Source organism: Anolis carolinensis, unplaced genomic scaffold, assembly GCF_035594765.1.
Source record: "Anolis carolinensis isolate JA03-04 unplaced genomic scaffold, rAnoCar3.1.pri scaffold_13, whole genome shotgun sequence".
NCBI classification, from domain to species: Eukaryota; Metazoa; Chordata; class Lepidosauria; order Squamata; family Dactyloidae; genus Anolis; species Anolis carolinensis.
Window position 1 is genome coordinate 7,909,281 of NW_026943824.1, and position 27,725 is coordinate 7,937,005.

The 27,725-nt window shown below is 45.6% G+C and overlaps 2 protein-coding genes across 4 annotated transcripts in view; one reads left to right on the forward strand and one right to left on the reverse strand.

Moving 5' to 3' along the window:
- LOC100555827 (mitochondrial import inner membrane translocase subunit TIM16) overlaps nt 1-27,725 on the forward strand; it is a 103,466-nt gene that overhangs the window by 46,395 nt on the left and 29,346 nt on the right. The gene's annotated exons all lie outside the window — the stretch shown is intronic.
- vasn (vasorin) lies at nt 1,793-27,480 on the reverse strand. Of its 2 annotated transcripts, none has more exons than XM_062964375.1 (3): nt 27,375-27,480; nt 5,631-5,753; nt 1,793-4,345 (listed from the first exon to the last, which is right to left on the reverse strand). In XM_062964375.1, the coding sequence occupies exon 3, from the start codon at nt 4,334-4,336 to the stop codon at nt 2,327-2,329; it is 2,010 nt and encodes a 669-aa protein (XP_062820445.1). In that variant the 5' UTR covers nt 4,337-4,345; nt 5,631-5,753; nt 27,375-27,480; the 3' UTR covers nt 1,793-2,326. The 2 variants fall into 2 exon arrangements, with proteins under 2 accessions (XP_062820445.1, XP_062820446.1); XM_062964376.1 differs by lacking the exon at nt 27,375-27,480 and adding an exon at nt 10,263-10,398.

The window sequence follows — 27,725 nt, forward strand, 5'->3', positions numbered from 1 at the left end:
ATTGGTTGAGACACACTGAAAATCTAGAGCAAAATGTGCTGCAGGATGTTCCTCCCGCATAAACATAGTTTTTGAAATTTAATCAATGTTTGCTATGTTTTTATGGGGAGCCCCGGTGGCGAAGTGTGTTAAAGCACTGAGCTGCTGAACTTTCAGACCGAAAGGTGCCAGGTTTAAATCCCGGGAGCGGAATGAGCGCCCGCTGTTAGCCCCAGCTCCTGCCAACCTAGCAGTTCGAAAACATGCCAATGTGAGTAGATCAATAGGTACTGCTCCGGCAGGAAGGTAATGGCGCTCCATGCAGTCATGCCGGCCACATAATCTTAGAGGTGTCTAAGGACAACGCCGGCTCTTTGGCTTAGAAATGGAGATGAGCACCAACCCCCAGAGTCAGACATGACTGGACTTAACGTCAGGGGAAAACCTTTACCTTTACCTTATGATAGAACCTATCATAACTCAGAAACAATAACCATGTTGCATAGTATAACTCCTGTGTATACATAGTATATCTCCTGTGCCATAGCAACATGCTATGCTAATATATATATATATATATATATATATATATATATATATATAAAATTTATAATAATTTATAAATATATAATATATTATATATACATATAATATTGATAATAATATTATAATGGAATACAATATTATACTACTAATAATAAGGTAAAGGTAAAGGTTTCCCCTGACGTTAAGTCTAGTCGTGTCCGACTCTGGGGGTCCATTTCTAAGCCGAAGCGCCAGCGTTGTCCGTAGACACCTCCAAGGTCATGTGGCCGGCATGAATGCATGGAACACTGCTACCTTCCCCGCAAAAGTAGTATCTATTGATCTACTCACATTTGCATGTTTTTGAACTGCTAGGTTGGCAGAAGCTAGAGCTAACAGCGGGCACTCACTCCGCTCCCCGAATTTGAACCTGGGACCTTTCATTCTGTAAGTTCAGCAGCTCAGTGCTTTAACACACTGAGCCATCGGCGGCTCCACTACTAATAATACAATATAATAATATTAATTATATATTATATATTAAATGTAATATTATTAATAATATTACCATATAATGATATAGTACAATATAGTAATTTAATGCTTATATTGTGCTATGCTGATAATATATTGTATGTTCATTTGATTTGTAAGCTGCTCTGAGTCCCCTTAAGGGTGAGAAGAGCAGGATACAAATATAATAAATAAATATAACAACAACCAACTTTGTTACCCACCTCTCCTGATGGCTTGGGCTTACATCAGCTAAAACACACAAACATTCCGTAAAACACACATATTAAAATGTGTTTCTATTAAATACAGTAGAGTCTCACTTATCCAAGCAAAACGGGCCGGCAGAAGCTTGGATAAGCGAATATCTTGGATAATAAGGAGGGATTAAGGAAAAGCCTATTAAACATCAAATTAGGTTATGATTTTACAAATGAAGCACCAAAACATCATGTTAGACAACACATTTGACAGAAAAAGTAGTTCAATACGCAGTAATGTTATGTTGTGATTACTGTATTTACGGATTTAGCAACAAAATATCACAATATATTGAAAACATTGATTACAAAAATGGCTTGGATAATCCAGAAAATTGGATAAGTGGGACTCTACTGTACATATTAAAATACACAGAACAAAGATGAAAACACAAGGTGCAAGTTTAAAATCAATGATGAAAATGGATGAGGTTGGCCTTCTGCGGGAAGAGGGCCAAAGAGAAGGCGCTCCATCCTCGCTGCCACTCTTTCTCCCACAGAGACACAAACACATATACAGTACAAACATTTTATTTTTGTACAAAAAAGGGCAGCATTTATAGCCTGGCTTTACAAAACAAAGTACCTCTGTATTAGAACAAAAAAAAAATGCTTTCCCAGAAGAAATGGGAAATAATCCTGTGTTTTATAAATATGCTCTCAAAGTCCGTAAAGCTTTCCTTCCCTTTGAGGGCAGCCATGGGGCTGGGCTTCTTCATCATCACCCTCTTCGTCCTTCTTCTCCATCCCCCCCCCCCAATAAAAGAGACCCCCATTCCTTCATCTTCCCTTTAAGAGACCAGGGCAGGGCAGGAAGGGTCTCCTCTTGCCTTGCTGCCTTTGCAGAGGGGCCTCTCTGGGGCAGGGCTTGGCCTGAGTTCAAAGTAGGTAAAGATTTTCCTCTGACGTTAAGTCCAGTCGTGACCGACTCTGGGGGTTGGTGCTCATCTCCATTTCTAAGCCCAAGAGCCGGCGTTGTCCGTAGACACCTCCAAGGTCATGTGGCCATTGGCATGACTGCATGGAGCACCGAGTTCAAAGTAGGACTCCTAAAAGTAGGAAGGCCTCTGGGGCCTCTGGGACGTTGGTGTAGCCCCGCTCCCTGGCATGAGGGGTGCTTGATGGTCCACACCGTTTGTGGAGAGGGCTTTCATTGGCCCGGCCTGGACCCCCTCCATCTCCAAGGGCCCGAGAGTGGCCTGGCCGCCTTCTTTGCCCGAGGGCCTCCTCCGCTGCTGCTGCTTCCTCCTCCTCCGGACACAGAAGGAGACGCCCGCCACCCCGGACACCAAGAGCAGGACTGCGGTCGCGGCCGGGACGACGGCTACGGCCAGATCGAGGGGGGGCTGCCCCTCAGACGGGCCCCCTTGCTGCTGCGGCTGCTTCCTGGTGAGGGGCAGGGTCCGGGCCTGGGCACAGAGCGGCTCCTCCTGCTCCTCCCTGTCCCCCAGGGGCCCCAGGCAGAGCTGGTAGGAGGCGTTGGGCTGCAGGGCCCGCAGGGTGTAGTCCGGCAGAGAGGCCGGCAACTTCAGGGTCAGGGGCCGCCTCTCTGGGCCGGAGAGGCTCCAGTAGGTCAGGCGCAGGCCCTTGAGCCAGGGCTTGGTCCGGACATAGCTTTGCAGGTCCAGATTAAGGGAGGTGCCTCCCGGCAGGGCCTTCACCGCCATCTGCGAGGGATTTGTGGGAGTGGACGCCGCCGCCGTTGTTGTCACTCGGACCTCACTCTCGCAAAACAAACCAGCGAAGCCCGGCAAGCAGAGGCACTCCAGGTGGTGCCCGGTGCCCAGGTGGCAAGTGCCGCCATTGAGACACGTCCCCAGGGGGCAAAGCGGGGCTTCCGGGAAGGGTGAAAGCGTGGGAAAGGGGCCGCTGTTTGCGCTCAATGTGCTGGATGCTAGTGAGGCAAAGCTGCTTGTGGCCGGTTCTGGTTCAGCCGTAGTAGCCCTCTGCGTCGTGGTTGTTGTTGTTGTCGTTGTTGTTGTTGTGGGGCAACCAAAGTCCACATACCGCATCTCCAGGAGGGTCCGGCCGGCGTTCTTCGGGGGGAAGTGGCAGCGGGTCTCCTCCGGCCGCCTCAGTGAGACCTTGCCCTCGTCCAGCCAGGCCGCCAGCCAAGCCATGGGGCAAAGGCAGTTGAAGGGGTTCTGGGCAGCCGCCAGGGCCGTGAGCCGCGGGAAGGCACCCAACAGTTCCGGGGTCAAGGCAGTCAAGCGCAGGTCGCTGAGGTCCAGCTCCTGGAGGCCGCCCAGATCCCGGAAGTCCTCCGGCCGCAGCTGGGCGATGCGGACGTTGCCAGCAAGGCTGAGCTTGGTCAGAGCGGGCAACTCCCGCAAGGCCTCCGAGGGCACTGCGTCCAGGAGGTTATGGGAGAGGTCCAGCTCGTGGAGACTGCCCAGGCCGCGCAGCAGCCCCTCGTCCAGCCGCTCCAGGCCCAGTCCAGCCGCCTTCAGGGACTCCAGATTGGGCACCCCTCGCAGCACATGGGGCTCCAGGGCAGCGGTCAGCGGGTTGTGGCTGAGGTCCAGCAGCAAGAGGGCTGGCAGGCGCAAGGGGGGCCAGGCCTGCAGGCGGTTGTCCTGCAGCTTTAGCTCCAGGAGGGTCTCCAGGGCGTCCAGGGCTCCCTCCTGGACACTCCGGATGCGGTTCCTGTCCAGATAGAGGCGCTCCAGGAGGCGCAGGCCATGGAAGCTCTCGTTGGTCACCTCCTGGAGGCGGTTGCCGGATAGGTCCAGGTTGCGGAGGGCAGGCAGTGGGCCAAAGAGACCCCGGGGCAATGCCCCCACCTGGTTCTGAGAGAGGTCCAGCAGCTGCAGGGCCGGCGGAAGCCCCCCAAAGCTCTCTGGGCTCAAGGTGCGGATGCCGTTCTCAAAGAGGTACAGGCTGGACGTCTCCGGAGGGAGCCCCTGCGGCACCGACTGGCTCCGGCCAGAGACGCAGAAGACAGTCCGGGGTTGGCTGCACTGGCACTCAGGGGGGCAGCCCTGGGCCGTGTTGGGGGGTCCCAAGGCCAGCAGGAGCAGCAGCGGAGGGAGCAGGGCCCACGGCCCACGGAGCCCCATGTTGGCGTCCTGCAAGACAGAGGAAGGGGACCGGTGAGGCCTAAAGCAGTTTAGGGAGAGGGTTCTAGGGGTTCTCAACATGAGCCAAGAGCTAAAATAGCCCACGTGATCCTGTTTGATAATGGGTTGTGCTTCCTAGGAGTCTAATAAAGACAATGTATTGTCGAAGGCTTTCATGGCTGGGATCACAGGGTTGTTGTATGTATTCCGGGCTGTATGGCCATGTTCCAGAATTATTCTCTCCTGACATTTTGCCCACATCTATGGCAGGCATCCTCAGAGGTTGGGAGGCATGGACAAACTAGGCAAGGAAGGTTAATATATATCTGTGGAAAGTCCAGGGTGTGAGAAGAGTTCTTTGTCAGTGTGAATGCTGCAGTTAATCACCTTAATTAGCATTGGAGAGGTTCGTCTCTTGCCTGGGGGGGGGGGGGGGCATCCTTTGTTCAGAGTCATTAGTTGTCCCTGGAGCTCCTCTGCCTTCAGAGTGTTGTTTCCCATCTACTGTTCTGATTTTTGAGTTTTTTAATACTGGTAGCCAGATTTTGTTCTTTTTCCAATGCTAATTAAGGTGATTAACTGCAACATTCATGCTGGCTTCCAACGGACAAAGAACTCTTCTCACACCCTGGACTTTCCACAGATATATACGGTAGAGTCTCGCTTATCCAACGTAAATGGGCCGGCAGAACGTTGGATAAGCGAATATGTTGGATAATCAGGAGAGATTAAGGAAAAGCCTATTAAACATCAAATTAGGTTATGATTTTACAAATTAAGCACCCAAACATCATGTTATACAACAAATTTTACAGAAAAAGTAGTTCAATACGCAGTAATGCTATGTAGTAATTACTGTATTTACGAATTTAGCATCAAAATATCACGATGTATTGAAAACATTGACTACAAAAATGCGTTGGATAATCCAGAACATTGGATAAGCGAGTGTTGGATAAGTGAGACTCTACTGTATTAATCTTCCTTGCCTAGTTTCTCCATGCCTCACAACCTCTGAGGATGCCTGCCATAGATGTGGGCGAAACGTCAGGAGAGAATACTTCTGGAACATGGCCATACAGCCCGGAATACATACAACAACCCTCTAATAAAGACACTTTCCCTGGAGGTTACTAAGCAGAGACCTGATGACCCTCTGTTGGGAGGGATCCTATGGTGCCTTTCTTCCTGACAGAAGGGGGGGGGGGGTGGATTGGATGGTCCTTGGGTGCCCCTTCTAACAATGTGATTCTATGATTCTACAAACCAAGGCTGGATAGTATGCAGTACTTACTTTGAAAGTAGTTGTTCTACTCCAGAAAGTTCATTTTTGTGTCTGCCACAAACTATGTTGAATTGGTTGAGACTCGATCAGGTATTCATTGGAAAACTCTTGCAAAATGTGCTACAGGAGGTCCTGCAAAACAAAAGTTTTTGCAGTTTAATAAACTTTTTGCCATCTTTTTATGATAGAATCAACTAGGAAATGAGATGTACAACCCAGGAACAAAAATCATGTTACCTACTATAATAAATTGAACCATAGAAACCTATAGTCGGAAGAGACCCTAGTCCGATCCCATTCCATCAGAAATCCACAATCTGATCCCTCCTGACAGAGGCTCATTCAGCCTCTGGAAATTTTTCCGCAAAGGCTCCCGGATGGCTAGATGAGATTTACTCAGATGATCACAGAAGCATAAGGTCAGAAGGGGTCCTTAGAAGTCAGTCAGTTCAACCTCATTCTTCCCTGCAGGAAGGCACAATCAAAGCCCTCCTGGCAGATGGCCATTGAGCCTCTGCTTAAAAACAACCGGAGAAGGAAACTCGATTCCACATAATCCAGTATCAAACAGCTCTTAGCATCAGGAAGATCTAAACAGTCCCCTGACGCTGATCTTATCCCTGATCTCATTCTGCGTCATTGTCTTTTCTTTCAATAAGGCCTCCTCCTTCTCCAAAGGTCAGGGGAAAATTCAGTATGTGTGTGTATGTGTATAATACACACATAATTATACATTTATACATTTATACATACAGTAGAGTCTCACTTATCCAACATAAACGGGCCAGCAGAATGTTGGATAAGCGAATATGTTGGATAATAAGGAGGGATTAAGGAAAAGACTATTAAGCATTAAATTAGGTTATGATTTTACAAATTAAGCACCAAAACCTCATGTTATACAACAAATTCGACAGAAAAAGTAGTTCAATACAGAGTAATGCTATGTAGTAATTACTGTATTTACGAATTTAGCACCAAAATGTCACGATGTATTGAAAGCATTGACTACAAAAATGTGTTGGATAATCCAGAATGTTGGATAAGCGAGACTCTACTGTATTTACAACAGCAATGACATCATAGACCAGCAATTAACTGGAAAAAGACATGCAAGGAACCCTGTTGCCTTTTTTCGTTCTTATACTGGAGTCAGTGTTTTCCCAGTTTTTTTGTGGTAAAATTAGATGCCTCGCGTTACATTTGGGTTGGCTTATACTCGAGTATATACGGGTATGTATATGTATGTGTGTGCATATATATGTGTGTGTATATATATGTGTGTGTGTGTGTGTGTGTGTGTGTGTGTATATATATATATATATATGTATATATACGGGGGCTATCCAGAAAGTAGGCTACGTTTTGGATTTTAAAAAGGACAAAGTATAGGATAAATCATTTACCATATGCAGCTGAAAGACACATCCCAAAACTACAATCTCATGTAATCCCCATTTAAATTTAGCCACGTTTCTTATAGATAAATGAGTTTGAAAAGTACTGCACCAGTAAATTCCCCGCTTGTGTCCTCAGCTCTTCTCCCTTCTCCCTTCCTGCAGCATAGCCAAAACACTGCACTGCCAGCCATGCCCCCATTGTTGGAAATGGAGGAGAGAGGCGGCAAATTTACTGGGGCAGACCTTTTCAAACTCATTTATCTATAAGAAACGTGGCTAAATTTAAATGGGGATTACATGAGATTTTAGTTTTGGGATGTGTCTTTCAGCTGCATATGGTAAATGATTTATCCTATACTTTGTCCTTTTTAAAATCCAAAACGTAGCCTACTTTCTGGATAGCTCTCGTGTATATATACACACACATACATACACACACACAATGGCAAAAGCAGAATAAATAGGTGTCAGGTGGGACTCCTTGGGGAGCTTTTAGAAGAAGTATGTACTTCTATCCCTGTTTCCCCGAAAATAAGACAGTGTCTTATTTTCTGGGGATGTCTTATTTTAGGGGAAACAGGGTACTACAACTGACAGGGCAAACCCTGGGGGGTGATGGAAGATGATGTCTGGTCCACTAAGCTAACTTTTCCAAGCTTCAAGGAAGGAAAGAAGGAAGTCTAGAGAGGAAGGAAGGAAGGAGGGAAGGAAGGAAGGAAGGAAGGAAGGAAGGAAGGAAGGAAGGGAAGGAAGGGAAGGAAGGCGTCACCACTGGGGTAGCCAAAGAGACTTGCAACATGTTCTGGCGCCTTGGGGGCAGAAAGCCCAGTCCAGTTAAAGGTGGGGCTTTTGGGGGGGTGGGCCTTGGAGGCCTTGTCTCTCTGGCTCCTCTCCTCCCCTCTCTGCCCCCCAGGATCCCATCTGTCAGCTCTTTTAATCAGGGAGTTAATTATCTCTGGGGAAAGGGGGGAGGCCATGCTGGGGAAGGGGGGGGGGCTGTTCCAAACCGGCATCACGCAGACAGGTAATAAAGTCTGGAATGTGCAGCTGGAGGGGGGGGGGGGAGCGGGAGGGGGCCGAGAGGAGCAGGAGTTTGGCCAGAGGGCCTTGTAGGAAGGAGGAGTTGGTTCTGGACCAGCAAGAGCCAACACAGAAAGAGAGAAAGAGAAGGGGCTCTTAGAGGATTTGGCCCCGAAAGGCAGGTGAAGCCTTTGGTTGGATACTGCAGCCCCCTTTTTACCATTCAGCAGTAACATAGGCTTCCTTGGATGGTAGTGGGTTTCCCTTTGTCTTTAAATAGAGGCTGGACATATTGGGGCCTTACCTATACCTACGCCCCCAGATGGCATAGTGGACTAAGTGACTTGAAGGTTGGGTTGCTGACCCTGAAAGCTGCCAGGTTCAAATCCCACCCGGGGAAAGTGCGGATGAGCTCCCTCTATCAGCTCCAGCTTCATGCGGGGACATGAGAGAAGCCTCCCACAAGGATGGTAAAAACATCAAAACATCCGGGCGTCCCCTGGGCAACGTCCTTGCAGATGGCCAATTCTCTCACTCCAGAAGCGACTCAAGTTGCCCCTGACACAGAAAAAAACCAAAACCTATACCTAGGTTGGGAGCTCCGGTGGCGAAGTGAGTTAAAGCACTGAGATGGAGACCAAAAGGTCCCAGGTTCAAACCCCAGGAGCGGCGGGAGCGGCCGCTGTTAGCTCCAGCTCCTGCCAACCTAGCAGTTCGAAAACATGCCAATGTGAGTAGATCAATAGATACCGCTCCAGCGGGAAGGTAACAGTGCTCCATGCAGTCATGCCAGCCACATGACCTTCCATAATATATGGCACCATAAATCTCCATATTTTATGCCATCATAGGCCTCCGTAGTATATGCCACCATAAGCCTCCATAGTATGCGCCACTGTTGGAGACTAGCCCGGAGGGGAAGGAAAGGAGAGAATTCCAGGAGAGCAATAGAACAAGCCTTTTATTGTTATCACAGCTGATGATAAGGCAAAAAAGCCATATGTACCCACTTCGGTGGGTCCGTACCATGCAAATGGCCGTCGCAACATGTGCGTAGCAAACAAAGAATTTATATCTCGGCTTATCTAAAATTGACCAATGGCTGAGGGTCTTCCTCACTTTCCACACCTACTTGGCACAAGTGATAGGAATGACAACTTGTTTACTCTGAGCTTTCTTCTCCCTTTGGAACTTCCTGGAGAAAGACACCAGCTCACAAGAAGGGAGGGGCATATGAACAGGCAAAGCCACATAGGCAATAGTTTACTATGCTTATGGTTTATGGTCCCTACACCACCATAGGTCTCCATAATATAGGTAAAGGTAAAGGTTTCCCCTGACGATAAGTCCAATTGTGACCAACTCTGGGGGTTGGTGCTCATCTCCATTTCTAAGCTGAAGAGCCGGCGTTGTCCATAGACACCATAGTTTGAAAACATGCCAATGTGAGTAGATCAATAGGTACCGCTCCGGCGGGAAGGTAACGGCGCTCCATGCAGTCATGCCAGCCACATGACCTTGGAGGTGTCTACGGACAATGCTGGCTCTTCGGCTTAGAAATGGAGATGAGCACCAACCCTCAGAGTTAGACATGACTGGACTTAACGTCAGGGGAAACCTTTACCTTTACCTAGACCTAGGTTATCAGACAGAATGGGGCTGGACTAGGGTTCCCTTCCAACTCTAGTGGACTCTCATGAAAGGAGAGGGGCCTTATGGAGGTCAAAGCAGAGGCTGGATGGCTATATGTTAGGAGGGTTTTCACTGTGTCTTTCTACATGGCAGAAGGGAGTTGTCCCGGATGGTTCTTGGGGCCTTTTCCAACTTGATGAATCTATAATAATGATAATAATCTTTGCAACTAATGACAATGACAGACAGGGCCGTAGCCAGAAAATTGGGGGGGGGGGGTTTGAACCTCTAACACCCCCCCCCCCCCCCCACAGACCTGTCAATATCTGCTTGAGATAGTGCCTGGAGGGACTTAATTTTTTTGCATCTCATAGACTTAGCATGGGGATTTGGTTCACCAGTTAAAATTCATGAGTAAACCAGGTTTTTTTTAAACCTGAAAATTGGGGGGGGGGGGATTGAACCCCTAACACCCCTCCACCCACCCACCCCCCGCTACAGGCTTGATGACAGAGTGTCTTTATCTGGAGGTTTTGAAGCAGATGCTGGACACCCATCTGTCAGGAGTGTTTGGATGGTGTCTTCCTACCTGGAAGAAGTGGGTCGGACTGGATGGCCTTTGGGGGGCCCTTCCAGTTCTGTGACTCCAGAAGCACCTTTGTTTCTGAATGAAGAGCAGAGCTGCTTTTGCTGCGTCCTTCCCCATCATCAACAAGCTTCATTCAGTTCTAATCCAAGCCTTTCCCCTCTTGTGGCCCCCTGACCTGCCAGGTGGGTGGGGGGCGCTTGTGGGGCCCTTTCCTGATGGATGGATAGATGGATTTGGGGGGGGGGGCATCCTGGGTAATGGGAGCCAGGTGTGGGGCGGGAGACAGCCCGCTCCTCCTGCTTCTTGTGGAGGGGCCTGGAGTGCTTCGTGGGCAGGGGGGAGCAATGGGGTCAGCGGAGTCCGGTTTCAGGGGATCGCCTAGATGGGGTCTGGGGAGGGGACTGCACTGCTGCAGCCACCAAAGCCAACGATTTCAAGCTCCACACTTAGTTTTGCTAAAGCTGGAGCAGAAAATATACCCTATTTACTCCAATCTAATGCTCATTTGCCTTTTGCAGCTCCCAGCAGCCCCCTTAAAATGCACTGAGTGCCATTCTTCTCAACGGCCAACCTGATATATCCAAAGGCGAGAGGAAATTACTGTATGTACTCGAGTATAAGCCTAGTTTTTCAGCCCTCTTTTCAAGACTGAAAAAGCGCCCCTCGGCTTATACTCGGGTGAGGGTCTTGGTTGGCTTATATTTGGGTCAGCTTATACTCGAGAATATATGGTACATTTATTATTTTTCTCTATTATTATTGGTATTACAGTAGAATCTCACTTATCCAACATAAACGGGCTGGTAGAACGTTGGATAAGCAAATATGTTGGATAATAAGGAGGGATTAAGGAAAAGCCTATTAAACATCAAATTAGGTTATGATTTTACAAATTAAGCACCAAAACACCATGTTATACAACAGATTTGACAGAAAACGTAGTTCAGTACGCAGTAATGCTATGCAGTAATTGCCGTATTAACGAATTTAGCACCAAAATATCATGATGTATTGAAAACATTGACTACAAAAATGCGTTGGATAATCGAGAACGTTGGATAAGAGAGACTCTACTGCATTACATTTATTATTTTTCTCTATTATTGTTGCTACTATTACATTTATTTTACTCTATTTTTATTATTATTAATAATACATTTATTATTTTGCTCTGATTTTATTATTATTATTGCATTTATTATTTTACTCTATTTATTATTACTTGTATTATTTTCCTGTATTTATTATTATTATTACATGTATTATTTTACTCTATTATTATTGAAAGGATACATAAGCACATTTACATTGAAGAAGATGAGAATAATGATTTGATCAGAGTTGGACAGTCTTATCTTAAATTTGAGCTTTATGTAAATATTCAAAAACATTTCACCTACTGATGCCTCAATTAATGTAATTTTATTGGTATCTATTTTTATTTCTGAAATTTACCACTCTCGGCTTATACTGGAATCAATGCCTTCCCAGTTTTTTTGTGGTAGAATTAGATGCCTCAGCTTATATTCGGGTGGGCTTATACTCGAGTATATACGGTATATGGCCGGGAGGTTGGCTGCCCCTTTTCTTTCAAAGCTTATTATTCAAACAGCCAGGGGTCTGTGCTTTTTGCAAAGTTACTTTTTGGTTGGCAACTCCCAGAATCCCCCGGTTTCTACAGCTGAGCATATGTTCAAACCCTGGCCTCCAGGGTCGCGGTTCAGCAAAGAAAGAAAGAAAGAAAGAAAGAAAGAAAGAAAGAAAGAAAGAAAGAAAGAAAGAAAGAAAGAAAGAAAGAAAGAAAGAAAGGGAAATTCTTCCCCACTAAGTGCAGGATGTGCATACTTTCCAGGCCTCTGGCTCAGCCCAGACCCAGCTTGAACTGGCACCCTGCCCTCCGCCAGCCTTGCCTGCGGTGACATCCAAGGCCTCTAATCCACATCAGTTCCTCTCTGATGCCAAAGTCAACCCAGACACGAGCCCCGTCCCTCCCTCCCTCCCTCCTTGGCAGGTCTGCAGGGTCTCTCCGTTGAGGTGCCTTTTGAGGATCTCTTCCTGTACAGCAGAATGGGGTGGGACTGGATGACCTTTGGGATCCCATCCAACTCTAGGATTTGGTGGCTGGCCATCTGTTGGGAGGGACCTGATGGTGTCCCAACCTGGCAAGAGGGGGCTGAACTGGATGGCCCTTGGGGTTCTTTCTAACTCTAGAATTCTATGGTGGTTCGTTGTTATTACTACTACTACTACTACTACTACTACTATTTTACACCAACTCTAGGATTCTATGATAAATAGATAGATAGATGGATTTGGTATTTCTTCTGTTCTAAGACTTACTTAGGAGCCCAGTGGCAAAGTGTGTTAAAGCACTGAGCTGCTGAACTTGCAGACCGAAAGGTCGCAGGTTAAAATCCTGGGAGCGGAGTTAGCGCCCGCTGTTAGCTCCAACTTCTGCCAACTTAGCAGTTTGAAAACATGCCAATGTGAGTAGATCAATAGGTACCACTCCGGTGGGAGGGTAACGATGCTCCACGCAGTCATGCCAGCCACATGACCTTGGAGGTGTCTACGGACAACGCTGGCTCTTCGGCTTAGAAATGGAGATGAGCACCAACCCCCAGAGTCGGTCACGACTGGACTTAATGTCAGGGGAAAACCTTTACCTTTACCTTTTCCCAAGATTTACTTGCCTCCCCATAAAAACATCTCCAAAAATGGGGTTTGTCGCAGGCATACCATGTCTTTTTGTTGGTGGTACTGAAATTTGGGTGTGAAAGGTCCCAGGTTCAAACCCCAGGAGTGGCAGGAGTGGCCGCTGTTAGCTCCAGCTCCTGCCAACCTAGCAGTTCAAAAACATGCCAATGTGAGTAGATCAATAGGTACCGCTCCAGCGGGAAGGTAACAGCACTCCATGCAGTCATGCCAGTGGCCACATGACCTTGGAGGTGTCTACGGACAACGCCGGCTCTTGGGCTTAGAAATGGAGATGAGCACCAACCCCCAGAGTCGGTCACGACTGGACTTAACATCAGGGGAAACCTTTACCTATGGGACTCAGAATGGCTTAAAGCTTTAAAATATAATAGCAATAGGCTGCTGTGAGTTTTCCGGGCTATATGGCCATGTTCCAGAAGCATTCTCTCCTGATGTTTCACTCACATCTATGGCAGGCATCCTCAGAGGCAACCTGGGAAACCTTTACCTACCTTGCAATCTGTTGTAGAAATAGGGTTGTTGTATGTCTTTTGGGCTGTGTGGCCATGTTCCAGAAGTATTCTCTCCTGACGTTTCGCCCACATCTATGGCAGGCATCCTCAGAGGTTGTGAAGTATAGTTTTATACATACCTCACAACCACTGAGGATGCCTGCCATAGATGTGGGCGAAACGTCAGGAGAGAATACTTCTGGAACATGGCCACACAGCCCGAAAGACATACAACAACCCTGTGATCCCGGCCATGAAAGCCTTTGACAACATATTGTAGAAATGTGAGTATATCACACAAACTAAGCAGGTATCGGAGTAGCCACTAATTTAAGAAAACTGGATCTAAAACCAACACACAAAGCTAATGCATATCAGGGGTTTGGGGGTTTTGAGACTTTGGGACCCCTTCCCGAACCCAACCCCCTCTTTCTGCCCCATCTGCTCCCAAGATGCAGCCGCTATTTTAAAAGAATCTCCTCCTTCAAGGGGGCTGGCAGCACTTCAGAGGCTCCCTTCCCGCCCACAGCATTCCTTCCTTCCTTGAAATTCAGCCCCCCACCCCCCAAAAAGATGTCTGCGGACGGCTTCGGAATTATTGCATTGGAAACACCTGGGGTCCCTGGCGCTGCCAAGGAGGAGGGGTCCTGCTTTGTCCTTGGGTTTCACTCTCCCTTTCAGCCTCTCAACCCAGGAGAGAGAGGCTGACGGGAGATGCCTTTGGGGCCATGCAGAGCTCTCCCCTGGGCAAGAAGAGAGGGAGGGGTCTCCAGGTTGCAGGACCCTGGCACTCTGCAGCCCACCTTCCTGCTTTCCTTGGCAGGAGTCTTTGGTATATACAGTACTATGGAGATTTATGGTGGCATATACTACCAAGGCCTATGGCAGGGGTCCCCAAACTAAGGCCCGGGGGCCGGATGCGGCCCATCAAAGCCATTTATCCGGCCCCCATGGCACAAGGGCAGAAGGGGGTTAGACTAAATGACCCAAGGGGTCTCTTCTTCTCTTACAACCATCATTATTATTATTATTATTATTATTATTATTATTATTATTATTTGAAATACAACAAGATGAGTCCACAGCAGACACTCTGCTGGCTGTTGTATTGGATCACACGTCGGACACTTCCTAAGTGTCTAGGACTGTGTGAGGTATCAGCGAATAATGTGCACAGGTCCCAGTATGGTGGCCTTCTGCAGCTGGCAGGTGGTGATTTTGTCAGCGCCGATTGTGTTTAAGTGCAGGCCAAGGTCTTTAGGCACTGCACCCAGTGTGCCGATCACCACTGGGACAACCTTGACTGGCTTGTGCCAGAGTCTTTGTAATTCGATCTTTAAATCCTCATATCGTGTCAGCTTTTCCAGTTGTTTTTCCTCAATCCTGCCGCCACCTGGGATTGCAACATCGACAATCCATACTTTGTTTTTTAACATGATTGTGAGGTCAGGAGTATTGTGTTCCAAAACCCTGTTTTTATTATTATTATTATTATTATTATTATTATTATTATTATTATTATTAACAATGAAGCTGGGTGGCCATCTGTTAGAGGTGCTGTGCTTGCGCTTTCGGTGCACAAAGGCAGAAAGGGATTGGACTCAATGGCCCAAAGGGTCTCTGCCAATCCTCTTTATTATTATTATTATTATTATTATTATTATTATTATTATTATTATTATTTATTGCTCGGTGGCCAACTATAGTCCGGCCCTCCAACGGTCCGAAGGATTGTGAACTGGCCCCCCGTTAAAAAAGTTTGGGGACCCCTGGCCTATGGTCTCTATAGTATTTTCCAACATAAATCTCTGTAGTATATGCCACCATAGACCTTGCTAGTGTATGCCACCATAGGCCTCCATAATATATGCCACCATAAGCCTCCATGGCATATGCCACCTTAAGCCTCCATAGTATATGCCACCCTAAGCCTCCATCTTTCTTCTATATATATAAAAGAGTGATGGCATCAGGGCAGCGGACAAAACAACAAAACTACAGGCCCCCCAACCTCCAAATTTGACAACACAACCCATCATTCACGGCTCTAGGTTGATACATCAAAAAGAAAAGAAAAATAAAGTCCTAATTAGAGGGAGAGGAATAATAGTTTTTATCCAATTGCTGCCAGTTTGAAGGCTAAGCTCCGCCCACTTGGTCTCCTAGCTACCTACTCAGCCCAGGGGACAGGCACAGTTAGGCCTCACTTAGGCCTCTTCCACAGATTATCAGATTTTAACTGGATTGTATGGCAGTGTAGACTCAAGGCCCTTCCATACAGCTATATAACCCATTTAGAATCTTATATTATCTGCTTTGAACTGGATTATCTTGAGTCCACACTGCCATATAATCCACTTAAGTGTGCATACTAAACATAAAGACAACCATACAACATACATTCAATACCACCACTACCTCAACAATTTCTCACCAACACCACTAGACAACGCCACAGCAACACGTAGCCGGGCACAGCTAGTGTTATATATCACCATTAACTTCCATAATATATAGCACCATAAATCTCCATATTATATGCCATCATAGGCCTCCGTAGTATATGCCACCATAAGCCTCCATAGTATGCGCCACTGTTGGAGACTAGCCCGGAGGGGAAGTAAAGGAGAGAATTCCAGGAGAGCAATAGAACAAGCCTTTTATTGTTATCACAGCTGATGATAAGGCAAAAAAGCCGTAGGTACCCACTTCAGTGGGTCCGTACCATGCAAATGGCCATTGCAACATTTGCGTAGCAAACAAAGAATTTATATCTCGGCTTATCTAAAATTGACCAATGGCTGAGGGTCTTCCTCACCTTCCACACCTACTTGGCACAAGTGATAGGAATGACCTAACTTGTTTACTCTGAGCTTTCTTCTCCCTTTGGAACTTGCTGGAGAAAGGCACCAGCTCACAGGAAGGGAGGAGCATATGCACAGGCAAAGCTACATAGGCAATAGTTTACTATTTTTCTGGCTTACGGCCCCTACACCAGCATAGGCCTCCATAATATAGGTAAAGGTAAAGGCTTCCCCTGATGATAAGTCCAATTGTGACCAACTCTGGGGGTTGGTGCTCATCTCCATTTCTAAGCTGAAGAGCCGGCGTTGTCCATAGACACCTCCAAGGTCATGTGGCCGGCATGACTGCATGGAGTGATGTTACGTTCCTGCCGGAGCGGTACCTACTGATCTACTCACATTTGCATGTTTTCGAACTGCTAGGTTGGCAGGAGCTGGGACTAACAGCGGGCGCTCATTCCGCTCCCGGGATTTGTAACTGGCACCTTTTGGTCTGCAAGTTCAGCAGCTCAGCGCTTTAACACACTTCGCCACCGGGGCTCCATAATATATGCCACCATAAATCTCCATATTATATGCCATCATAGGCCTCCGTAGTATATGCCACCATAAGCCTCCATAGTATATGTCACTATCAACCCCCATAATATATGGCCACCATAAATCTTCATTGTATATGCAATCATAGGCCTTCATAGTATATGCCACCTTAAGCCTCTGTAGTGTACACCACCATAGGCCTCAGTAGTATATGCCACCATAAATCTCCATTATATATTCCACCATAGGCATCAATAGTATATGCCACCTTAGGCCTCCATAGTATATACTGGAGCTAAGGTTTCCATAGTATATGCCACTATAAATCTCCATTATATATGCCACCATATGCATTAATATTAATTAATTAATCAATATTAATTAGTTAATATTAATTAATTAACGGCGCTCCATGCAGTCATGCCGGCCACATGACCTTGGAGGTGTCTACGGACAACGCCAGCTCTTCGGCTTAGAAATGGTGATCAGCACCAATCCCCAGAGTCAGACATGACTGGACTTAACGTCAGGGGAAAACCTTTACCTTTATGCATTAATAATATATGCCACCATATATCTATATTGTAAATGCCACCTTAGGCCTCCATCTTCTATATATATATAAAAGAGTGATGGCATCAAGGCAGCGGACAAAACTACAGGCCCCCCAACCTCGAAATTTGACAACACAACCCATCATTCACGGCTCTAGGTTGATACAACAAAAAGAAAAGAAAAATAAAGTCCTAATTACAGGGAGAGGAATAATAGTTTTTATCCAATTGCTGCCAGGTTGAAGGCTAAGCTCCGCCCACTTGGTCTCCTAGCAACCTGCTCAGCCCAGGGGACAGGCACAGCTAGGCCTCACTTAGGCCTCTTCCACAGATTATCAGATTTTAACTAGATTATATGGCAGTGTAGACTCAAGGCCCTTCCACACAGCTATATTACCCATTTACAATTTTATATTATCTGCTCTGAACTGGATTATATGGCAGTGTAGACTCAAGGCCCTTCCACACAGCTATATTACCCATTTATAATTTTATATTATCTGCTCTGAACTGGATTATATGGCAGTGTAGACTCAAGGCCCTTCCACACAGCTATATTACCCATTTATAATCTTATACAGTAGAGTCTCACTTATCCAACCCTCGCTTATCCAACGTTCTGGATTATCCAACGCTTTTTTGTAGTCAATGTTTTCAATACATCGTGATATTTTGGTGCCAAGTTGGTAAATACAGTAATTTCTACATAGCATTACTGCCTATTGAACTACTTTTTCTGTCAAATTTGTTGTATAACATGATGTTTTGGTGCTTAATTTGTAAAATCATAACCTAATTTGATGTTTAATAGGCTTTTCCTTAATGCTTCCTTATTATCCAACATATTCGCTTATCCAACATTCTGCCAGCCCGTTTATGTTGGATAAGTGAGACTCTACTGTATATGCCACCTTAGGCCTCCATAGTATATACTGGAGCTAAGGTTTCCATAGTATATGCCACCATAAATCTCCATTATATATGCCACCATATGCATTAATATTAATTGATATTAATTAATCAATAATAATTAATATTAATTAATCAATCAATATTAATTGATATTAATTAATTAATGGCGCTCCATGCACTCATGCCGGCCACATGACCTTGGAGGTGTCTACAGACAATGCCAGCTCTTCGGCTTAGAAATGGAGATGAGCACCAACCCCCAGAGTCAGACATGACTGGACTTAACATCAGGGGAAACCTTTACCTTTACCTTTATGCATTAATAATATATGCCACCATATATCAATATTGTAAATGCCACCTTAGGCCTCCATAGTATATACTGGGAGCTAAGGCCACCATAGATGTTGATAGTATATACCAGGGGTCCTCAAACTTTTGAAGCAGAGGGCCGGTCCACTATCTTTCAGACTGTTGAGGGGCCAAATTATCATTTGGAAAAAAAATACGAACAAATTCCTGTGCATACTGCACATGTCTTATTTGTAGTGCAACAACAACAACAACGAAAGAACAATACAATATTTAAAAATGAAAACAATTTTAACCAACATAAACCTATCAGGATTTCAATGGGAAGTGTGGGCCTGCTTTTGGCCAGTGAGATAGTCAAGTTAATTAGAATTGTTGTTGTGTGCCTTCAAGTCATTTCAGACTTTGGCCGAGCCTAAGTCTAAAATTAATTATTTATTTACTGCATTTATTTACTACATTTATATCCCACCCTTCTCACCTAGAAGGGGACTCAGAGCAGCTGTATGTACATACAATACATTATATTATTAGCATAGCACAATATTAGCATTATATATTAATATATTGAACTATACCACTATACTATTATATAATATGTAATATATAACATATAATTAATATTATTATATGGTATTATTATTAGTATTATATTGTATAACATAATATTATTATCAATATTATATGTATATGCAATATATTATATTATTAAAACTAATATAAAAATATTATATTATAAAACTGAGGGCGGGGGCCAGGTAAATGACCTTGGAGGGCCGCATCCGGCCCCCGGGCCTTAGTTTGGGGACCCCTGGTATATACTGAGAGCAAGGTCTTTGTAGTATACGCCGAGGGTCCTAACTCCCTGGTGAGCAGTGGACTTTCTCCTTCATCGGAGGTTGCCAAACAGAGGCCAGACGGCTACTGATCCAGTTATGGATCCTTTGCTGTAGAAAGTGGTTGGACTAGATGGCCTTTGGGGTGCCCCTCCAACAGAAGCCTGTCTTCCCGTCATGCCCCCCTTCCCTGGATTTCTGGGAAGGGAGGAAGGAAGTGGCCTTGCCGCCAACGTGTCTGTGGCCTGTGCAGCCTGCCGAGTGGCGTCTGCCGGCCCTTCAATTACCGTTGCCGCTTGTTGGGGTCAGGGGTAGGCAGTGCCAGGGTCCGTCCCACTGCGGTCACTGCCACCACTAATTGTGGGCTGTCCTTGTGGGCAAGCAGGGACAAGCACGGGCAGCGGCTGACCCATCATCTCTTGCATTGGCTGATGATGATGCCCTTTCCTGGCAGGGTTATTTGGGGCTCTAGGGCGGGAAGGGACCGAGGGGCAGCAATTAGGGTCATTGCAGAGAGACAGCCTGCCATTATGTGGCAGGGAGGGGTCCCTGGATGGGCTGGAAGAGGAGGAGGAGGAGGAGGAAGGCTTGGGCCTGGAGTGACCCGGAGCCAGGAAGACCCGGGGCATGGACCCCTTTTGTCCTCGCCTGCCTTAGAGGCCTCTCTCTGCCTATTATTCTTACACTATGCAACACGAGTTTTGTTCCTCGGTTATAAATGTCACTTCCTAATTGGTTTTATCATAAAGACATGGGAAAAGTTTATTAAACTGTAAACACTTAGTTTTTGCAGGAGGGACATCCTGCAGAAGCACATTTTGCTCTAGTTTTTCAATGAGTATCTCACAGAGTCTCAACCCATTCAACCTAGTTTGTGGCACCAAAAAAACAAAGTTTCTGGAGTAAACTCCTTTCAAAATAAGGACCGCACAATTAAACAGGAAATATCACTTTCAGACCAGAAACATATTTTTTTCCCCAAATTTTGTTACATAGTATTATTATCATTGTTGTATAGGAGCCCCCAGTGGTGCAGTGGGTTAAACCCTTGTGCTAGCAGGTTGACCGGTTTGAATCCAGGGAGAGTGGGTGAGCTCCCTCTGTAAGCTCCAGCTTCTCATGCAGGATGTGAGAAAAGCCTCCCACAGGATGATAAAACATCAAAACATCTGGGCATCCCCTGGGCAACGTCCTTGCAGATGGCCAATTCTCTCACACCAGAAGCGACTTGCAGTTTCTCAAGTCGCTCCTGACATGAAAAAAAAGTTGTTATATTATCATTATCATTATTATTTCTTACCCGCATCTCCTGGTGGCTCCTTGAGCCAAAAGCAGTAGCATTTTCCTTTGCCTAATGTCCACATCGGCCACTGCCAGGACAATAGCTGACCCTCCTTTTGCCCCCGCACCTTGGACACTGACCAACTGATAATCGGAATCCCCTTCTGCCAGGCAGGAAAAGCACTATTAAAGCCCTCCTGACAGATGGCCATCCAGCCTCTGCTTAATAATAATAATAATAATAAGGAAGATGACGAAACCATTGATCATATCCTCAGCTGCTGTAAGAAAATCGCACAGACAGACTACAAACAGAGGCACAACTATGTGTCCCAAATGATTCATTGGAACTTATGCCTCAAGTACCACCTCCCAGCAGTAAAGAACTGGTGGGATCACAAACCTGCAAAGGTTGTGGAAAATGAACACGCAAAGATACTGTGGGACTTCCGAATCCAGACTGACAAAGTTCTGGAACACAACACACCAGACATCACAGTTGCGGAAAAGAAAAAGGTTTGGATCATTGATGTTGCCATCCCAGGTGGCAGTTGCATTGACGAAAAACAACAGGAAAAACTCAGCCGATATCAGGACCTCAAGATTGAACTTCAAAAACTCTGGCAGAAACCAGTGCAGGTGGTCCCCGTGGTGATGGGCACATTGGGTGCCGTGCCAAAAAATCTCAGCCAGCATTTGGAAACAATAGGCATTGACAAAATTACGATCTGGCAACTGCAAAAGGCCACCCTACTGGGATCTGCGCGCATCATCGAAAATACATCACACAGTCCTAGACACTTGGGAAGTGTTCGATTTGTGATTTTGTGATACGAAATCCAGCATATCTATCTTGTTTGCTGTGTCATAATAATAATAATAATAATAATAATAATAATAATCATAATAGAAAGCTAGAGTTAGAAGAGACTCCCAAGGGGCATCCAGTCCAAACCCCTTCTTTCTGCCAGGCGGGAAAAGTACAATCAGAGCCCTCTCGGCAGATGGCCATCCAGTTTTTGCTTAAAAGTTTCCAAAGTCCTGGCAATACACAACGGCAGTGGCTCTATCCCCGCTTTCAGGTGCTGAGGAGGAGGAGGAGGAGGAGGGAGAGCTAAGGCAGGCTCCTTTCCAAAAAGGAAACTGATCCCAGGGATTGGGAGGCAGTGGTGGGAGCGGTAGCAGCAGCGGCGTGGGAGGGGAGTCTGCACCTCCGCTTCCCTGACACACAATGTGCATAATGTGCAAAAAGGCCTCTCTTTCCCCATCTCCGTCTCTCTCCTGCGCATTCCAAGGCCATGAGGCCATGGCTGCCTTTCTGGTTTGGGGGTGGGGGGGGGGGGGCGGGCAGGTGAGTCCAAAGCAACGAAAAATCACAGCACCCCAGTTGGGCGACGCCTGTAAAGGAGACCATCTAGTCCAGCCCCTTTAGCCACGTAGAAAGACACAATCCAATCCCTCCCGACAGAGGGCCATCCAGTCTCTGTTTCAAAACCTCCACTGGACTCCATGGCAGTCAGTATTACACTACAATGATAAATACACGTAAATGTCTATACTAGACAATGTCAAAGAGATAAACAAACACTATAAAGGTTCAAAACATAAAAAGAGATGTGTATATTAGAGCATCTTGCAAAGGCCACAGAAATAGTCAGGCCTCTCTGAGTATAGAGCTATCTTCTTTCTATGTAAAAAGGATAAGCGAATACTATAAAGTTTCAAAACATAAGTTGCACTATGTAATACAGAGCACCATATACATACAATATTACCTGAGAGTTAACAACAATAATGAAAATAATAAGTACAGTCAACTGTTATAATCCACAGTAGTATCTTCCAGACTGTAATAGTCTCCACTATTTAAACATCAATTGAATTTTGCCAAAGTTCATGTAGTCCAACTCTCTTCTGTCATGCAGAAGGACACAATCAAAGCTCTCCCAACAGATGGCCTTCCAACTTCTGCTTAACTTCCTCCAGGGAATGAGACTTTCATGGCAGCACAATCTACTGTCAAACCTCTCTAACATCTAAGTTCTTCCTAATGTTTATTTGGGGATCTTTTTCCTTGCCATTGGAATCCATTTGCTCCTCTCCGCCTCCAAGTCTCAAAGGACTCCACCTCCCAACAGCCTCTTCTATTGTATTGGCTTGTTTTGTCTGCTGATATGGGACTCGTATGTTTTGTTTTGTCTGCTGATATGGGAGCGGCATGAGCGGCTGCTGTTAGCTCCAGCTTCTGCCAACCTAGCAGTTCGAAAACATGCCAATGTGAGTAGATCAATAGGTACTGCTCCGGCGGGAAGGTAACGGCGCTCCATGCAGTCATGCCGGCCACATGACTTTGGAGGTGTCTATGGACAACGCCGGCTCTTCGGCTTAGAAATAGAGAAGAGCACCAACCCCCAGAGTCAGACATGACTGGATTTAGCGTCAGGGGAAACCTTTACCTATGGGACTCAGAGTGGCTTAAAGCTTTAAAATATAATAACAAAAGGTTGCTGTGAGTTTTCCGGGCTAGATGGCCATGTTCCAGAAGCATTCTCTCCTGATGTTTTGCCCACATCTATGGCAGGCATCCTCAAAGGCAACCTCTGAGGATGCCTGCTATAGATGTGGGCGAAACGTCAGGAGAGAATGCTTCTGGAACATGGCCATACAGCCCAGAAAACTCACAGCAACCCAGTGGTTCCGGCCATGATAGCTTTCAACAACATAACTATTACTAGGTGTGCCCGGCCACGCGTTGCTGTGGCGAAGTATGGTGGTATGGGAAATAAAGGTATTGAGGAATTGGTGGTAATTAAGGTAAAGGGTAAAGGTTTTACCCTACATTAAGTCCATTAAGTCCATTAAGCACTTTGCCTGGGTTCTATGAATTAGTCTCCAGTGTTAATATTGTATGTTTTATGTTGATTTTAACGATTGTTTTTACTGTAATTGATGTTTTTATTGGATAACTGTTTTATTGCTGTGTTTTGATATTTGATTGTTTTATCGGGCAAGGCCCCATGTAAGCCGCCCCGAGTCCCTTCGGGGAGATGGGGCGGGGTATAAAAATAAAATTATTATTATTATTATTATTATTATTATTATTAAAAATGGGTTATATAGCCTTGAGTCTACACTGCCATATAATCCAGTTAAAATCAGATAATCTGTATTTTATAGGCAGTGTGGAAGAGGCCTAAGTGAGGCCTAACTCTGCCTGTCCCCTGGGCTGAGTAGGTTGCTAGGAGACCTAGTGGGTGGAGCTTAGCCTTCTAACTGGCAGCAATTGGATAAAAACTATTCTTCCTCTTCCTCTCCCTCTAATTAGGACTTTATTTTTCTTTTCTTTTTGTTGTATGAACGTAGAGGCATGGATGAGGGGCTGTGCTGGCAAGTTTAGTGTTTCTGGGATGTGTAGTTTTGTTGTTTTGTCCTAGGCCGAAATTTCATTACCCTTTCATATATATAGATTATTGTTATTGTTATTACCCAACTTTCCTCTTTTAAAGGAGACTCAGAGCGGCTCGCAACACTACGCACAGTCCACATTACAATTTAAAACCTCCAACAAATAAACATTAAAATAGAATTAAGCTCAGAATTGTTAAAGCAAAGCGTAGAACAGTAGTCTACATTTACAAGGGTCAGGGGCACAGGGTCCCTGCAAAGCTGCCAATGTAAATAAGGTCCTTGAAGGCTATTTCTGTTGCCTCCTCTGGGCCTTTCTGACTTGTGCAAAAGCCCTGCTTTGGAGAGCCCTGGCGGAGGGCAAGGCATGCTGGGTTTTGTAGTCCTAAAACTGCCTTGCGAGGACAGAGGCTCCATGACGCGCTGCCAGGGCCCTTAAACACAGACAAAACCGGCTTCCAAAGTCTTGCCAATGTCATAAGGGCTTCTTAGGCAAGGAATAATACGTCAAAGCGGTTGGGCCAGTTCTTTCCTCCTGTACTTTTTTGCGCCAATTCAATTAACCAGCCAATTAAACTGGTTTATGCAGTCAGACAGGGAAGGAAGGATGCACCATTCAAGCCCTCCTGACAGATGGGCATCCAGCCTATGCTTATCATCATCATCATTATTATTGATGATAGTGATGGTGATAATAATAATCCCATAGACCCCACCCAATCCCAACCACCTTCTTCCAGACAGGGAGGCACCATCCAATCCCTCCCAACAGACGGCTGTCTGGGCTCTACTTGAAATCCTCCAGAGAAAGAGAGTTCACTCCCAAATAGAGATATATAGTCTGACTGGGAGTGGAGTCTCATTGTGGAGAGAAAAATCAGGGTATTAATATAATAATAATAATAATAATAATAATAATAATAATAATAATAATACAAAATCCAGCATATCTATCTTGTTTGCTGTGTCATACAACGTCATTGTGTCAATAATAACAATAATATAATAATAATAATAATAATAATAATAATAATAATAATAATAATAATAATATCATCCAGCATATCTATCTTGTTTGCTGTGTCATAATAAAATAATAATAATAATTTTTCTCTGGAGGGTTTTAAGTAAAGTCTAGGTGGCCATCTATCAGGAAGGTTTTGATTGTGCCTTAATTCTTAGCAGAAGGGGGTTGGATTGGATGGGATCCACCTCTAAGATTCTATAATATTATAATCGTCATTATCATAATCATCAATAAAATAGTGAGGATAAGCATAGGCTGGATGGCCATCTGTCGGGAGGGCTTTTAATGTGTCTTCCTTTATGATTAAGGGGGACAGACTGGATGGCATTTGGGGAATCCCTTCCACTAGTGCTATATGAAGGGATCCCCAAATGCCATCTAGTTCCTCCCCCTTCTGCCATAAAGGAAGGCACATTCAAAGTCCTCCCAAAAGGTGGCCATCCAGCCTATGCTTATCATGATGATGATGATAATGATAATGATAATAATAATAATAATAATAATAATAATAATAATAATAGAATCTTAGAGGTGGATCCCATCCAATACAAAACCCTTCTGCCAGGAATTAAGGCACCATCAAAACCCTCCCAATAGATGGCTATCCCGACTATGCTTAAAACCCTCCAGAGGAAAATTTATTATTATTGGTAGTAGATAATATAGACAACTAGCGTCTCACTTATCCAAGACTCGCTTATCCAAGGTTCTGGATTATCCAATGCATTTTTGTAGTCAATGTTTTCAATATATCGTGATATTTTGGTGTTAAATTCATACATACAGTAATTACAACATTACATTCTGCGTATTGAACTACTTTTTCTGTCAAATTTGTTGTATAACATGATGTTTTGGTGCTTGATTTGTAAAATCATAACCTAATTTGATGTTTAATAGGCTTTTCCTTAATTCCTCCTTATTATCCAAGATATTTGCTTATCCAAGGTTCTGCCGGCCCGTTTATGTTGGATAAGTGAGACTCTACTGTAATAATAATAATAATAGAACCATAGAATCTTAGAGTTGGGCCCCATCCTGTCCAACCCCCTTCTGCCATAAAAGAAGACACCACTCAATCCCTCCCGACAGATAGCCATCCAGTCTCCAACGAAGGAGCCTCCGCCAAGATCTGAGGCAGGGAGTTCCATATATAATAACCCCTCCATATTATCCAAGATATTCGCTTATCCAAGCTTCTGACGGCCCGTTTAGCTTGGATAAGTGAGACTCTACTGTATAATAATAACAATAATAATAATAATAATAATAATAATAATAATAATAAAAAATCCCAAAGGCCATCCAGTCCAAGCCCTTTCTGCCAGGCAACCACCCTTAACAGTAATTGGAAGAGACCCCAGGAGCCATTCAAGGCAACCCTATTTCTGCCAAAAAGGAAGACACCATTCGATCCCTCCTGACAGATGGCCATCTAGCCATAGATAACATTAAGAAAGTTATCTAGGAAACATTGATGAGTATAGAGTTAAAAGGGGTCCCCATGGGCCACCCCATTCCTACCATTGTGGGCAACACCATTCGATCCCTCCCGACAGATGGCCATCTAGCCATAGATAACATTGAGAAAGTTTTCTAAGAAACATTGATGAGTATAGAGTTAAAAGGGGTCCCCATGGGCCACCCCATTCCTACCATTGTGGGCAACACCATTCGATCCCTCCCAACAGATGGCCATCTAGCCATAGATAACATTGAGAAAGTTATCTCTGAAACATTGATGAGTATAGAGTTAAAAGGGGTCCCCATGGGCCACCCCATTCTTGCCATTGAGGGTGACACCATCCGATCCCTCCCGACAGATGGCCATCTAGCCATAGATAACATTGAGAAAGTTATCTCTGAAACATTGATGAGTATAGAGTTAAAAGGGGTCCCCATGGGCCACCCCATTCCTGCTATTGAGGGCGACACCATCCGATCCCTCCCAACAGATGGCCATCTAGCCATAGATAACATTGAGAAAGTTATCTCTGAAACATTGATGAGTATAGAGTTAAAAGGGGTCCCCATGGGCCACCCCATTCCTGCTATTGAGGGCGACACCATCCGATCCCTCCCGACAGATGGCCATTCAAATTCCAGAGGAGGGGAACTCCTCCTGCCTCTAGTTTCCGAGGGAGCTCCATTGTGTCCCAGTCTCCTTAACAGCCCAGAAAGCAGCCTCCCTCCCGTTTGTAGGGCCCCGATCCTGAAAGAGGGTGCACTCACCTTCGGGGGTGAGCTCAGGCCTCCTTCCTCTCGGGGGGCGACCCCCTGCCCAGGAGACCCTCGTCCCTGCGTCCGCTTCGCAGCCCGGCGCCTCTCGCCTCGAATCGCAAGAGAAGGAGGAGGGGCGGGGCTTAAGGAAGGGGGCGGGGCCACCGCTTCCAAGGCCCCGCCCTCTCTGAGCCAGGACAGCTCAAGCCAAACTGCATCCATTCCACAGTGTAGCACAGGCCTGGGCAAACATGGGCCCTCCCTCCAGGTGTTTTGGACTTCAACTCCCACCATTCTTAACAGCCTCAGGCCCCTCCTCAGGATTCCCCCAGACAGGAAACTGAATCTGCCAGGCTATTCAGT

Coding starts and splice junctions, on each gene's coding strand:
- vasn (XM_062964375.1), bottom strand. CDS start 4,336: ATGGGGCTCCGTGGGCCGTGGGCCCTGCTCCCTCCGCTGCTGCTCCTG.